The 16,619-nt window shown below is 45.1% G+C and overlaps 1 protein-coding gene across 1 annotated transcript in view; it reads right to left on the reverse strand.

Annotated features, from left to right (window-relative positions):
- Positions 1 to 5,650: 5,650 nt before the first annotated feature.
- The window catches only part of LOC138528559 (ecto-ADP-ribosyltransferase 5-like), a 354,318-nt gene continuing 343,349 nt past the window's right edge, over positions 5,651 to 16,619 (reverse strand). Inside the window, exon 5 of the mRNA XM_069640325.1 lies at positions 5,651 to 6,226. Within this exon, the coding sequence (XP_069496426.1) occupies positions 6,222 to 6,226 (5 nt within the window). The 3' untranslated portion in view covers positions 5,651 to 6,221. The remainder of the gene's footprint in view (positions 6,227 to 16,619) is intronic.

Below are 16,619 nucleotides of genomic sequence, written 5' to 3' on the forward strand. Positions count from 1 at the left end.
TATTTCTGGTTGTGGCGCAGGTGGTGGTGATTGTGTACAACCCTGTGTTCAAAAGAACGCTAGAGGTAAGGAGAGAAGAGCAGGGGTGTTGAGGAGATGAAGATTTGGTTGGCATGGCAACTAGCAACGCGCGAGGCATGCATTGCCCCTGACACTAATGCTCAGCCTCTTGGCAATGCGCAGGCCACCTTTGAGAATAAGGTCTCCTACTCACTTCCAAATATATGGCATCTAAAGGAAGCAAGTCCTATTCTTAGATACCCCAGTATTTGGTGATCTGGCCCTTAATCCGACTTTTTAGGGGGAAAGAGAAAGAGGGGGAGCGATGTGCAAGAAAATAGAGGGGGAGCAGTGGGCCAGAGAGGGAGCGCTGGGCCAGAGTGGGAGCTCTGGGCCAGAAGCAGAGGGATGGGCAAGAAAGCAGTGTGACAGCAGAGAGCCAGAGATGGGGTGGTGGGCCAGAAAGTAGAGAGGGAGCGGAGGGCCAGAAGCAGAGGGATGGGCAAGAAAGCAGTGTGGCAGCGGAGGGCCAGAGTGGGGTGGTGGGCCAGAATGCAGAGAGGGAATGGAGGGCCAGAAATCAGAGAGAGAGCGCTGGACCAGAAAGCAAAGAGGTAGTGGGGGGCCAGAAAGCAGAGAGGTAGTGGCAGGCCAGAAAGCAGAGAGGGAGCCCTGGGCTAGAAGCAGAGGGATGAGCAAGAAAGCAGTGTGGCAGCAGAGACAGGGGTGGGGTGGTGGGCCAGAAAGCAGAGAGGTAGTCGGGGGCCAGAAGGCTAAGAGGTAGAGGCGGACCAGAAAGCAGTGTGGGAGCAGAGGGCCAGAGGTGGGGTGGTGGGCGAGAAAGCAGAGAGGTAGTGGAGGGCCAGAAGACAAAGAGGTAGAGGCGGGCCAGAAAGCAGTGTGGGAGCGGAGGGCCAGAGGTGGGGTGGTGGGCCAGAAAGTAGAGAGGTAGTGGGGGCCAGAAGGCAAAGAGGTAGAGGTGGGCCAGTAAGCAGTGTGGGAGCGGAGGGCCAGAGGTTGGGTGGTGGGCCAGAAAGCAGAGAGGGAGTGGAGGGCAAGAAGGCAGAGAGGGAGCGCTGGGCCAGAAGCAGCGGGATGGGCAAAAAAGCAGTGTGGGAGCAGAGGGCCAGAGGTGGGGTGGTGGGCGAGAAAGCAGAGAGGTTGTCGCGGGCCAGAAAGCAGAGACGGAGCGGAGGGCCAGAATCAGAGGGATGGGCAAGAACACAGTGTGGCAGCGGAGGGCCAGAGGTGGGGTGAGTAAGGTGTGATTTGGTAGTGTGACAGAGCATCTGAGTATATGCATGAGATTTGCAAGTGTAAGTTGAGATCGAGAAGTAGTAAGCGTAAAGTGTGTTGATGAGTGGAGGTATGTGATTGCTTGGGGGATTGGAGAACACAGTAAGGGAATACTTACACCATTACACCTGATAATATACAATAACACTATCAATAACACAGACTAGGCATGCACATTAAACCCAATATTTAGAGCAAAAGAAACACTGCTCGGTCAAGCCAGTGACATCCATACTCTTTCTATATAACTGATTCAAAGTTGCAAGTAACGACGACTTGGCTCTCTCGTAGCCTCACATACTGCCTCTTTCATGCAAAAGTGCAATTTTACACCCTTCATAAAAAATAAAATGATAACAAATTCTACAATAAATGCAATGTTGTGCTGCAAAATGTGCCTTCTTTTATGCCGCAAAACCTCATGCCGCAATATCCTGGAGGGTCCAATGAATGGGTATCTGAAAATAAATACCTGGCGAGGGAAAATATCATGATCCCTAACTATATTGTCTGGAATATAATGGGTTATTTAGTATTAAAAACTGTTCCCCAATATTTGCTACAAATGTTAACATGGCTGTCATTGTAATGATCTTGAAAAGCTGTTATTGCTTTTATGCTGAATTCATGTTACAAATTGTAAATAACTTGTACCAAATAATGGAAGTACATATAACAATTGTAAATAGGCAACTTTAACCTTAAAAAAGAACATGGAATGCATAAAACATAGGCCAGCTGAACGTACAGATATAATTGCAGATGGTCTGTTGTTGAACCCCACAAGCATTGGCCGCGATGTGTTGCCCATGTTGCTGAATAAGGAGGTGGTGATCGATGGCAGTCATGGGTGTGGAGAGATAGATCACTACCATGAGGCAAGCATTCCTGGAATCCACAATGTCTTGACAATGATTCTTAACGTTTGTGGTCTTCACGCTGAATCTGAACCTTGGTCTGATGGGGTTTAGTAGTTGGGTACAAGGTTGTGGTGATTGATGCTTTCTTGAAGATGTATAGCAATTTGCTTTTCTGGATTTAAAAAATAAAATAAGGGATGGTTTGTGATTATTCAGTAGTTTCCAAGGCTGTCTAGTTGAAGCGAGAGTACCTTCGCAATGACCAAATCTGTCTTGTTTGGGGGTGATTGTAGGAAGATGCTTTGTGTAAGTGAAGTCTTCAGGGCATTGAGAAGGTTTGGGGTCCATCATCACTAATGGTTTGTGTTACAGTGACTGGGAACCTTGTCATGTTGTGACCATGAGGGTGGAGAGGGGGATCATTGGTTCCTCTGTAGTGATTGCTTTGACGGGGTTCCATCTGAGGATTTCCACGGGCTACGGGCTACGATAGAATGGACAGCAGTGGATTCCTTGGAGTTGCTGTTAAGTCTCTTTTATTCTGTGTGAAGAATTGGTTGGTGTAGGTGACACTGAAAGGCACCGGTGGATTTGGGCTTCGAGGGTTCTGGCAATGGGTTGAGGCATTGTTTGTTGGATTTCAAAAGGGGCCTGCTTCTGATGGATGCTTTTGCTGTGGTTGACTTATCTTAGGTGGCTTTTGATGGAAGTTACAATAGCAACAACCTGTCCAAGATGTCCACTCACATGGGTAGCCACTGAGCCCACAGGGACCTGTAGTGTCAAACTGCATGTGGTGTCAAAAGTGATTGTTGTATCTCTACATTGCCTCTGTAATGAACAGGGTAGGATTGACGCAAGGAAGACACAAAATGTACATTGAAACAAAGTTTTATTCAGGCTAGTTACATTTAGAGGGTAGACTAGGAAAATGTTAAGTAAAGTTTCAATGATAACAGGGTGGCTTTCCCTTGAGTTCAACAATTTGAGTCTAAGCTTGAAAATCAGAGCCTGTTTTTTTTTTTATTGATATAGAGGATCAATTCACAACCACTCACAGTACTGGCGTTTTGTGTGCCCCCAAACTTCATTCTTTTCACTCAAGTCGGCAGATTCTTGTCCTCGGTTCTGGGGATACCGTTTTCCTGGATCTCTGTCCCGGCTACACTTGCATGCTAAGTCTGAATTGCTGTAGAAACTGGAACAGGACAGTTGAGGGCAAAACCTCAGAGTTCCCACCAAAAGACTTGTAACCTGAGCTTACCTAGAGGCTTTACTGCAGCATTCTCCTCGCCTCCCTGTCCCAGAGTCCTGACTCCATTCTAATCTTGCTCATTTACATTCTGGGACAGGTTCATACCTACTCCTGTCAGACAAGGGCTTGCTGCCTTCTGGTCCTCCATCACCGCCCTCTGTATCATTCTGAAAGGATGAGTCGCAACACGCTAGTGAAGCATACATAGGATTTATTCTGAAGAAACATACAAGAGTAAAGACCCCCAACCTCCTCTCACACCTCCCTTCCTTCATCCACAAACATTACCTTACAGAATCCCTACAACACATTCCACAATAACATTGCAATGCTTCTTTCTCCTTTCACTAAGAGCATTACATAACACATTCGTCCCTGGTCTTTACCTCTCATCTCCTTTAACTGCAGAACTCCAGAATACATTATCTAATCTCCTCCTTAAGTCTCCTTTTCTTATTCTTCAAGTTCTCTATTATATCTGCTTCCCTTCAACTTAATGTTCTTGCTCTCATCCGTATGGCTCCATCACTCATCCTTGATGTTCTCTCTCTCCCCTCCTTCTGAATATGTCCTTCCTTCCTCCTTTATATTCTCTTTTACCGCTTCCTGAATATTTCCTCTAACTCACTCCTTATACCTCCTTCCCTCCTCCTTAATGTTTTCTATGACCTCCTCCTGAATATCTCCACCAACCTCCTCTTGATGTCTTCTTCGCACCTCCCTGAAGGCCTCCCTCTCGATCTCTCTCCAATGTCACGCCCAGCTTCTTCCTTATGTCTCATTACAACCTCCTCCTTGTATCTCTTTTGCATCTTCTTTTCATAATCACTCTTTTCTTCCTGAATATTTTTTCCAATTTCCACCCTGTTGTTTCTTTTAGTAATCCTTTGGACACCTCCTCCCACCTCTACAATCATGTTCTTCCTACTTCGTATTCCAGTTTGTCCAACCTCCTGCCTCATATCTCCCCCATCTTCTTTCCCCTTGTCCCAGCCCCCTTCTTCCACCTCTGCTCATTCCCTTTTGACCTTCCTGCCTCCCGTTGCTCTCTCCTTTACCTTTGCTAAGCCTCTTCCCGACTCTTCTCTTTGGCCTCCTCTGCCTCCTCCTCCTCTCTCCTTCACCTCTTGGACACTCCCTCCTTGCTCTGAATTTCTTCTGCCACCTGCCTCCATCTCATGCAAACTTAAACAATTGATGGCCAACTCCTTAGACCACACCCATGCCAAACTGTTCTTTCCTGATATAGGGACTTAGACCCTCCAATTGGGTGGTCTTACTCAGGAGTGGAGACACTAGTATGGGCTTATTGTGGTTGTAATGGGACTAGAGCAGTGACTCCCCAGTACTGTATTCACTTGATTGTGTCTGCCATGGTGCACGGTGACATTAAACATGCTGATTGCAGGATCGGCTGCCATTTTAGATGTCAAGCACATCTTTTAGACTCCACGAGCACACCGCCCATGCACTCCCTCAGCCAGTCTGACAGTGGCAATGCTGGCATATGCATCAAATGCTGTCAGCATGCAGGCACTGGGTTCATCAGTTCCCCCTTAAGCCTTTCAGATGTTTTCCTCAATCGAGGTCGGACATATGAGAACCCTCATGCAAATGGGCCGAAACCTGTTGATTTGTTCTAAGCACACGCAAGCCGCTAACAGGAGGCAGAGGAGTTAAGAGTGAACTGCCTGGGACAATCCTCTGTGTTACTCCTGGTTTAAGGTGGGGTGGCCATTGGGACCCTCTGTGTCCTTTCTCCGGCTGCAGCATCATACCAAGCGCACCCGGCCCCAGTGACCACCACATTCACACCCAAGTACAGGCGGGGCACTTTGTCCAACTAATAAGCCAGATAGATCTGCTCACAAGAACGCGCGGCAATGGTTGCAGTTCCTTTGGGCGTGAAGGATGGGGACTGGAAAGTGGTGTGGATCCTTTCATTATAGGCCTTGTTGGTGACTTGGCAAATGCACCACCGCACTGTGGTACAACGCATGGCCATGCTCTCAAAACAATGAATGTTCATGTCTGATGTGGAGTGAGCATGCCACACTTCACTCCCCTGGCCACACCACATTCACAAGTGACGTCTGGGTCAATACAGTATCACGCCATTTTGTTTGAAAGACATGTCCCTGATCACTGCAAAACAATTGTACCCCCAACAAAATGAGCGATATATGTCATTGCATTGCACTCCCATTTGTCAACATGGCGTTCTGAGTAGTCAAGTCAATTCAATTAAATCATGCTTTATTGTTATGCCTCATGGAGATACAAGAATGAGCGGAGCTTGCAGATGAGCTACCATGCGACGCAATTCATTACACATGGGATCTAGAGCTTCTGATGGGGTTCTAGACTCCCAGTAATTCTGTTGCTTTTTCTACCGTGTCTTGATTTTGCCCTCGCAAGAGCCTCTTTCTCCAGCCCTGAAATGCCATAGAAAGGAACATCTTTGGGGAACGTAGCCAACCATTCTCTGCTCATGGGATTCAAGGCTTGATTTCTGCAAACCAACTCCAGTACCGATCATAGACAAATATTGTAATTCAAGGCAATTTAAACCACCCCCCAACCCCTCACACCCCACCTCAAAAACCTAACTTTCTTCTTGTCATACGCTTGGAGTGACCCCCTTAGAAATATCCCACCTTCCTGGCATCTTCCACATAGACATTATACAATAAAGCAGAGTTAAAGGATCTGATTCAGTTTCAAAGAAGCAGTGTGCATAATGAGAACGAGTCCGCGAAATTCATGGCGTGTCGCCGCGATGCCGAGCATCCAATGCCCTCGGTGGTCTGTTAATCTGTGAACACAAAGTGGTGTGTTAATATAGCAGCAGAGAAAGCGAGTATACATTATTTAAACTGCACATTAGGACACACCAGTAAGCATTAATTCACCGAGTCCCTTATGAATGTACATTTGTAAAACGCATCGCCCTAGTGGCTGTGAAGGTCACCTGCTCAATATTTATTTATTTATGTATTTAAATATGTTGGATCTAACGTTGCCACCGTGCTGAGAGGCAGCAAATCTTAGCCAAATTCCATTGGCTGATAAAATCAGCAACCTTAAAACTTTGTGCTGTTTTGAATACCCTTTGAAAAACTGGTTCTGTGTGAAATTTCCGAATATTGAAGGCCGCATGCAAAAAAGACAGTTTTTCGTCCGCTTTTGTGCGACCTTCAGTCTTCACAAATATGATTTCAGGGGGGGTTACCCCCAAACCCTTCTGAAGCCACGTCCCCACCAACCCTCTCATGCAGGCAGCCCTCCCGGAGCCACCACACACCTCCCCGCCCCCTCCATATCCATACAAATACAGTCCTCCTCATCCCTCCAGACATACACAAAACACACACTGGGCCTCATTACAACGTATGCGGTCCTGTAATGAACGATGCACGGACCGCCACATCACGGGTCTGCTCGCAGGTGGAGGTAAGGACGTCTGGCCTAGACCAGACGTCCTTACCGGCACCCGCGAGCAGACCCGGATGCTAACAACGGGTCCGTCATTAACGGGCCCGTTGTTAGCATCCTCCCCATTCCCATGGAGCCCTGTGGGGGTTCAAATGGGAATGGGGATGTACCGGGTTCCTGGTCCCGAGAATGGGAATTACCGGAGCCGCCAAAGTCGGCATGGCCCGGTAATTCCCTATTTGCGGGACCCGGTATTCGGAATGGGGATAGCCATGCCGCTAAAAGCTAGCCTGACCCTAAAAGCGGCATGGCTACCTCCAAACTCGTAATGAGGCCCACACACTCGCTCCACTGCTGCTTCCCATACCCGCCACAAACACTCCTCCTTGACCCCACACAGACACCCATCTTCCAACTATTCCCCCGCCCGCTCCCATGCTATATAAACATTCCCACACAACAGACAGTCACACAAATACTTAACTGTCACACCCGTGGCTTCCTTATTCTGGCACTCCTGTCAGCTCCTGCATGCAGTCGTGTGTGTGTGTGTGGGGGGGGGTGACAGTTCGATTTAGGAAGACCGCTCCGATTTGTTTGTTTTATTTAGAACAGAAAAAAACTGTTCTAACCACTCAAAAACTGATATAGGTTGTTTACCTGACCTGACCTTGTGTACCCTGCACAAGTGGGGCACTTTAAATACTAAGAAGAGTATAGTGGCACACAGAAAGCAAACTGATAACACAGCGGCAGATGAACCAAGAAGGGAACAGGCCCCGGAGCCACTGCCTCCGAAAGAAAAGAAAACCAAGGTGTCTGTGTGAGAAACACATTGAAGAAGAACGGTCCACAGTCCTGAGACACTGAAGAGCAGAATGCCAAATACATCTGGAAATAAAGACTGAATACAATAGAAAGAAAGGCGGATTGCTGAAGAGTAAAAAGAACTGCTGATAAGAAAGAATGTTCTCCATAAACAACAAGAAAAGATGATCTGCCTCTTCACGAGTTTGGCGGTAACCTTTAAATGCAGTGGTAACGCTATTAATGCCGATTTTAAGGGTTTGGCAGGATTTACCCACAGCTGAGAGCTGGGGGTAAATCCACCACAAATTTGCCGGTTTTCGGGCTTAATGGGGAATGGGGAATCCCTGAATGGGCCCAATAGGGAATGGGAAATTACCGTTCCACCAAACCCGTGATCCGGTGCTAATAGCACCAGGGGGTTTGGCGGTAACGCTAATAGACCCAGGGGTATCCTATCGGTCTTACCTCCGGGATACCGCCCAACTCGTGATGAGGCCCCTTTTAAAAGCAAAAGCAGAGGAAAAGGGTCAGAGGTGCCACAGGAACTGAAGACCAGCAGGTGCAAGCTGCTCGGGAATCTAAAAACAAAGACAGAACGTAAGACAGGAAGTACGAAGAACTTTGTTCAAGCTTGTTCCCTGGATAAAAAGGGAAACACTCTCTGAGGAAAGGACAATTGAGCTACCCTTTGCCCAGGGGTGAGTTGCAATATGCTTGAATACTCATACTGAGGGACTGTGTTCTATGCCTGACTTCTGCTCAAGAGTGAAGCTTCTGAACTCATTTGAAGCCATAAGTAAAAAGTTGTTGCAGAAAGCTGCTACCCGGTGGACGGATACCACAGGCCAGGGTAACAAAAGCACATCTCATGAGGAGTCTGGCTTATTAGGAAAGGATTCAGCATGCCTGGTGTGACGAATCAAGGGTATTCGTCCCGTCTACCCAAGGGAGAGCCACCCCTGTGAAGCTAGGGAGGTGAGCCTGCAACGCAAGACCCTCCCTTAGTGTCTGGGCAAGTGGGACCCGACTCCCCCTTAGGGGCAGGGACTCCCATTCCTATGAGGAGCTCCCTGGATCAGCCACACTATCTGCATATTTGGGACTGCCTACTGGGAAGAAGAATGCAACATCCTTATATATGGCCATACTCAATGCTGAAGCAAAACCATCAGAGAACGTAAAAGAAGCAGGGACGTCATTTGGGGGTCGCCAGGGGTCACAGTTGCAACCCCTGTGGTCTTCCTGGCTACACCTAGAAAAAAAAATTTCAAGTGTATTTTTTTGTTGAATGAAAGCTCCTGGGCTGTGGCTTTTTGTTTCTGGAGTGGCTGGCGCTCTTGTTCAGGCCTCGTAAAAAAACAGAGGGTTCCACAAGTGTAACACTTTCAACAGTGACCTTAAAAAATAGAAATAACAAATAATTTGTCTTTCTGTATTCTATACAATAATTGGTAGACTGATTAAAGGTTTATTTCAGGCACACTTCAGGGGGTGAGTCACTGATTTAGTCTGTTCTTAAACACCTCAACCCAGCCATTCATCCTTCTGAGGTCGATAAATGAGTACCAACATAGGTTGGGTGATATTGCAGGTGTATTTGTTCTGTATAAAGCACTTAAGCGTAAGTGCTATCTAACAACACTTCATTATCATTTGGCCCTGGACGCCTTCTGGCATTCACAGTAATTTGGTATTGTGGGCCTAAACAGACTGATATTAACGATACATATGGTGATATATTTTTGTATCAAATGTATATCACAGTGTGGTGGTATCGTAACCATATTTTCCATTGTGTACTTGGGAACAATGTTATGTAATGCCACTTCCTGTTTTGCCATGGGGTAAAAGGTTGTATTCCATCGCTTCCCGTGATGTCATTTCGGGATGGGGTCATATGACATCACAAGATGCGATGTCATCAGAGGTCAAGGGTTGTGCGATGTCATTTCCGCGACCCCTGGCATTTTACGTGAAATGACGTCCCTGAAAAGGAGAGGTCCCTTAAAGAGTCTTGCACTTAACTAAGACTAGGAGAGGACGAGAGAGAGTTTTGGCTGCAGGGGATGCCCCCTGAAGTGATCGCCCCAAGAAGGTGCAGATTGCAGACTAGTTGCAGAGCCTGCGACTTTCGAACACGTGAACATCGCCTAACTGAGATGCCAAGAGACCAGCCAGCAAGGCACCAGGGAAACCGCTGCCCGGGAGAGAAGAGGTATCCTGGTGGTGCGTGACCACAAACAAACTGTGGTGGGCAGAGAGCCTGTGCAACTACGCTGAAACCATCACTACACGGAGCAAGCAGAACGCTCTGTTGTTTGTGCCTGAAGAAGGCAGCAGCCTGAGTGGAAGCCAGGATGGGGATGCCGACGAAAGCCAAGTGGAAGGAAACTGAGTACCGAAAAGAATACCCGAGCGAGTGCTGAGCCTTGCAAGGTTCCCATTTTCACCTGAAGGCACCGGGGGCTGCAGGAAAAGGGGGAGGCAGATGGGGAAGGAACACATGAAGAGTGCAACTCGTCCCAGTTATATAGACTAGGCAAGAGGAACATAATTGTCAAATTACCAATGTGGAAGGTGTCACTAACCAGCAATTCTGTGAGGGGCCCATGTGCATAAAGAGTGTAACTCATCCTAGTCTCAAAGAAGAGACACAAGGACTAAAGTTGTTTAATTTGCCATGTGGAAAACTCATAGAGCAAATACAAAATAAACCCAAAAGGGTAATAGAGAGACTGGAGACGAATACCTGGGAGGAAGGGTTACAGCCTAATAAACCAACAGAGGAAGACTGAAGAAAACAGGACCCATAAGCCGTGTCTTAATAAATATGGCAACATAATACCAAGAGAGCACAAGAGTGGAAGAGAAAATACTAAAGAGAGATCCCGAGAGAGAGAGGCATCATGCAAGTAGATCAAGTCCCCCATAACCTACTCAAGGGTGAATTGAGAAACTATAAGACAAGAACCAAGAGTGTGCAAAAGCATGTAAGGACTCGGGCCTTAAAGGAAGCACACAACCCAGGAGTGTTGTCCAAGCATTAAAAGAGCTCATGGAGGAAGTATCCAGACTTTACGGAAGAAGGATATACAAGTTGGAAACAGGTGAAACAGAGACATTTCATCCAGAGACTATTGAAGAAGCCACCAACCCAAGCGAATAAGGATCTTCTCTTGGTTAAGTAAGTTGTTTATCTAAGTGATAGGGTCAGGTAAAGTCAGGTTTGGACTGAGGACATATCAATTTAAGGACTTCATGATGACTGACGAGCACCCTTAGTTCTTTTCTTTAGGTAGGGTAAACCCTTTAGCGATAGGAAACGTTAGACCTTGTCTATATAATTTAATTAAAAACCACAAAAATGTCCTTCATGTGCCCGACTCCTTCTTCTGACCCTTCAAACTTGTAGCAAAGTTAGAAGCCAAAGAAGACAACGTAAATGCACACTTGAAGGAGACGAGGCATTCAAGATCCTAATCATTAGAAGTGATCGCAATAACACAGGAAAGTCCAGAGGACATCACCAAGAGCAAAGTAAACAGCAAATGCCATGCAAGTGAAGCTCAGCTAAATAGAGAAATTCCAAGCCAGCATGCAGCAAGAAGATCCAGAGACTGAAGAAGGTGAGCTTATGGCCCTTTAGGAACGTGCATGTAATTGATGGGTTCACACAGAAAAACTTCAAATTACCAAACCAACTCAGGAAGATGGCAAAGTACGGTTTTATTAGCAATGATCTAAAACACGGAAATACAACAAACGTCAACTGAAGTACGCTCGATTTCTCGCCGTGACCTTTTCACAAATCATATCTTTTATATTACATAATACATCAAAGGTGACGTCCTACTACGTGGCAAATAATGAAAAACCTACTGGGATCTGGATTGGTTTAAGGGGTACATCTAAGTATATAATCTATAAAAACTAAGGTTGTAATTGGCTGCCCACTGTCAGGTGGACTACATATGCCTACCTCTAAAACATGTCATCTTCAAAAACATTAGATACACAGTTTCTCATTGGCTTTCAAACAATAAGGACCCTTGTTATATGGACCTCTACAATTGGTTGGCATGCTTGTGCCATGTCTGGAACATTCGGTTCACTTAGCAGCACGTAAGCCCAGACCCAGGTGCAAGGAGATGTACCTGACTCTACCCCTCCACCCTATTAGCCCAGAATCTCTCATCGCCCATGCTATCTGCCATGAAGGTCTTTGAACGTGGACTTGCAAAGCATCCTTGTCTCTAAGAATACATGGGAGTGTGGGCACTCACTATTGTGTTCTAGAACTCCAAGTTCGAACTCTATTTTCATCCTTGGCTCACGTGACAGGAGACCATGATTTGGTCAATTTTTCAGCTTTTAAATGTCTTAAATGAATTCAACTTGGCACTCTTGGTGTTCTTTCTTTGCACCTTAACAAGAGGTGATTCATCCTGAATACGTTCACTCCTTTCCAGAATAGATGGGGACCTTGGCTGCTTCAATCTTGACTTCCGGCCAGACAGCCTCCCCATGCAGCTCCATGATTCAGTGTATTATTGCTGTGACAGAGTTTTTCTCTTCCCTCTCCATGGTTCCTGGCTTACTAAAATTCATAATACCGATGTCCAGCTTCTATAAAATGCAAGCTTCACCTGCATTCTATTCACTACATATAGCCAGCTTCTATAATGACTTAGTCTACTTGTGTTTCGACGTCTGTACAATTATTGAAAGGTTGATTCTCTACAGTAATTTGTGCATGTGTAATCTTATTTTTCATATTTAAAAGTTCTCTTGATTCTTTACTTTGTCATCAGTTTATGTAGGATCCATAAATCCTCTTCAGCCAGTATCCCGAGACGTCACTCGTACTCTCTTATGACATCACAGGCTTCTTTCATTGCTCTTTTTTCTATTCCTTCACGGAATTCCTCTCTCAAATTGTCATCCCTTCTGGGATACATTTGACAGGGTTGTCTCAATGGGTATCTTCATTCGAACATATGTTGCGGTACTGGCACAACTGCTAGTGTCAAACACGGCATTATCTCAGGCTTCCAACGTATGGGAGGTAGGGGTGCAGGGTTTCCTGCAGGGGCACGCAGCAGCTCCTCTACATTCCCCCTCCGGTTGAGTCCTCAACCACCTCCTCAATTGTTTCCACTCCTGATATTTTCCCTTGAAGAAGTGTTTCTTTGGTGTCCATATCTTCATCACCCCCCTCAGGGTGCCTGCTGATTTGACATGTTCATCTACACTCCAGGTTATGTAGTTACGTTGTCCATTTGGGGTACAATAGACCCATCGTCCCACGTACTTCTTATGATTCTTTTGATAAAGGAACTTCGCTCCCTCAGGTGATGCAATGCTGGCCATTATGGACTTCCTCACAGCGTCATCAGTCTGCTTTTTGGCCTTTGGTTCAGTTCTAAAATCGACCATGATCTTCATCCCTACCACTTTCTTTGTTGTTTTCTTGCATTGGGCAATCACTATACTTACTACACAGAATACAAACATCACCAGTACCAATATTAATCCAAGAATTTAGAATATATTTGCCAACCATTGTGGAATCCATGAGAACAGGGAGGCAAATCAGCTGCCATTTTCAATGTCATCTGTCTCATCTTCCGTCTTGTTATGCAAGGCGGTAAACAACATCAGGGCCTCTGTCAGGGTTCCATTTTGTTCATCGTAAAAGGTGTGTATGTGCAACATGACGGCCCAATTTTGGTGCAAACTCCTCTTTCCATCGCTGTGATCATATCAAGGACATACCTATTCTGGAGAGCCATCAATCGTATGGCCCTCAGCTCTTCCTTAATGGCGTTGAATCCCTTTACGGTAGCATTGATTGTCTGCAGAAGCTCCCATCTGGTGATCTGTAACCACTTGGCGTTCGCCACTGTTTGGATCCCAGGCATGAGTATAGTCATCAGTATTGTGGCAGTCTTGCTAAACAACCTATACTCCTCAGGAATGGAGTCATACGCTGTTATCGATTTGGCTAAGAAATAATTCTCTCTTGTCCGGTGAAGAAGTTCAAGAAATCTTCTTTTTCTCAAGTGGGCATCCACTTTTAGAAATTATCCAATGTTCAGATCACTTTGAGGAATCACTAATGCTGGAACATGGATGAGCACCAGGGAACATACAGTTGTCCCTTCTCCCATCCCAAGAACATCAATTGTGGTCTAGCATTCTTTTTTATATCCCACATGGTTCTTCCCGTGTCTTCGGAAGCATAGTGCCGCATTAACCAATGGGATTACAACTACTGGGCCTGATTCATCTTCTACCCATGTCAACAGTTTGGAGTGCTTGTCCCATGACTTTAAGCATCCATCATTCACCTTCTGTACCTCTTGTACATAATCTGTTTTCAGCAGATGAGCTGCACAGCACATAATTCCTTCTTTCCATCCGTTCTTAGAATTCACTTGTCCATAGATCAATAATTGAGTTTGTTCCCAACATCCAGGTGATCTGGCTATTTCTGTCACATCAGGGCAATTCCTTCTCTTCATTTTTTCAATGATCACCTCATCCTGTCCTGCAGCAGGATACACAAGCATCTTGCTCTTCCATCCAGGCTCCTTTTCCATTTGTAGAGTTTTGATGTAGTCATCCTGGTATGGAAACAACCATTTTGGTCTCCATTGCAAAGTTGCCCAACTTCCTTGGAATCATCCTCTAGTAGTACAAGTTGCAAGATGGCTGAGGCACTTTGCATCATGCTCTGGAACCTTCTTTGCAATGAAAGCTCTTGCTGTATTCATGGCATAGGGGACGATAGAGCAGACATAGCAGCCCTCCTTAGATGTTTTTTCCCCTACTTTTTCATGTGCTGGTACCACATGTTATTCCCCAGGTGAGCTGTGTTATCTAGATAGGTATTTATCCCTTCACTATCTTCCTCATTTCTTTTGTGTCTCCCAATATACCTATAGAAATCAAAAAGCCTGTCTTTATTTGTTTTCACAGTGGGTAGAACCATGGGAACGTCTCCTTCAGCTGAAGTACTAAGATGATAGAGACTGTGAAAGATGAGGAAAAGTAAGACCACGAGAACAATCATGCAAATGTATATCATAAATAAAAATGTGGGCATCGATTTCTCACGCAATCCTACTGCTTGTTGAACTTGTTCATTCTCTATAACCATTTCATTTTCTTCATTAATAATTTTTAATACAATCATTAGGTTTCTTTATATCTACAACTGTAAAATGTGTTAAATTATAGCAATATCACTGTCTCCGTATCACTGGACTGTTTTTAGGATCCTGTAAATAATTGTGAATATTAACGTCTCTTCTAAAAAGAGCAGGGTAAGGTTGAAGTATGAACACAAAGACAGCAACCACAAACCGATGAATGTCACTATAGGCAGGTACCATATGTTTGATTACTTATGACAAATATTCTCCACTAAATGAATCTGGATACTGGTCTTGTTTCCAATTTCTGATCAAGAACTGATGTTTAGGCATAACACTGATGCATTATTCTCTGCTTCAATATATTTCTAAAAGTTAATCTCAAAATTCTTGGAATTCTCTGCAAGTCTTTGCACTCCCTGCTAAAATAAGTTTAAGGAGTATGTATTGAATTCCAGTCCAAATAAAGTATACTTTAATCACTAATTGTTTTATCATCCTTCTCCTTAATCACCGATCGGGTCTGCACACTCGGAAATTCTTCTTGTCTTGCTTTGGATAACAATGGGAGGGAAGGTCTTTCCTTTATAAATCTTCACGTCACTCAGGTGCAACCAAGCTCTTCTTCCTTGTATTTTAATAGCAGAAGGGTACACTTCCTGCGACAATGAAAGGGAAAGAAAACGTGGCTCATGCCACTTCCTGGTAAAAATTGTATTCAAAACTAGGTTCCCAGCATATAACTTAGGTGGTGGTAATAGTTCACCTTTATTGGTTGCCAAATAATCTTCTTCTATGTTCTTAGACCGCCCCCCGATGCTTGACTTGATCTGAAATGAAAGAAATGCGAGAGGTCATATATGTCAAATAATCATGCATCTCATCACCTAAAGTTTTTGTTATGCTCTGGGCATCACTCTCAATTCGTAGACAGAGGTGTAAGGGGCATTCTCATTCTCATTTGACGCCCTGTCACTAGTTTGTGCGGGTGAGGTGGTGGTGTGACCCTGACTGATTCCAAAGGGCATCTAAGGCCAATGGTAGTCAATACAGCCATCCCTTTTTCAGAGTCAATTTAATCTTGGCAATCCTTTTTTTGAGGTGGCTGTTGAGTCTCTCAAATATTCTGTTCGTTTGCAGGTGATAAGCAGAAGAAAACGTGTGTGTTATGCTTAATAGAAGCTCTATCTGTTCAAATAACTTATTAACAAAATGTGGCCCATTATCAGATCTCAGTACTTCACACACAACCCACTTTGGAAATACCTTGAGCACTAAAAACATTGCTGTGCAAACGGCATCAGGGTATGTACACAGACCTGCCTCGATCCACCTAGAGAAGGGACACACCACCACTCATAGATACCTATATCCATTACATGTCTGCAGCATATCGAAATAGTCGATATGTAAATGCTGAAACAGACCATTTGGTCGAGGTATTACTCCTCTAATCGTTCACCATAAACAGTTCCAGCAAATTAGGAATGAACCAGTCTTCTGCAATACTTGCAGCAAGACTCTCTCTAGCTAGATGCGCGGGGTAATGCAGCTGTTCAAGCATGACTTTCACTAAATTTACTGGCATCACTGGCTTTCCAGTGCTGTTTTGTCGCCATAATGCTTCCATGGGGGAAAAGAATACCCCCTTTGTTTCCACAGTTCTTGCTCTTCCTGTGGTGCGCATCCCTGAATCTCTATTAATTGGGTTATTGACAATTTATTAAACCCCTCTTGCACTAACACAGTTGTAACTGAATGCTCTTTAATGCTCTCAGTATCAAAACTCATCAGTATCAAAACTCA

Source organism: Ambystoma mexicanum, chromosome 7q (genome assembly GCF_040938575.1).
Source record: "Ambystoma mexicanum isolate Mex_15411 chromosome 7q, UKY_AmexF1_1, whole genome shotgun sequence".
Taxonomy (NCBI): Eukaryota; Metazoa; Chordata; class Amphibia; order Caudata; family Ambystomatidae; genus Ambystoma; species Ambystoma mexicanum.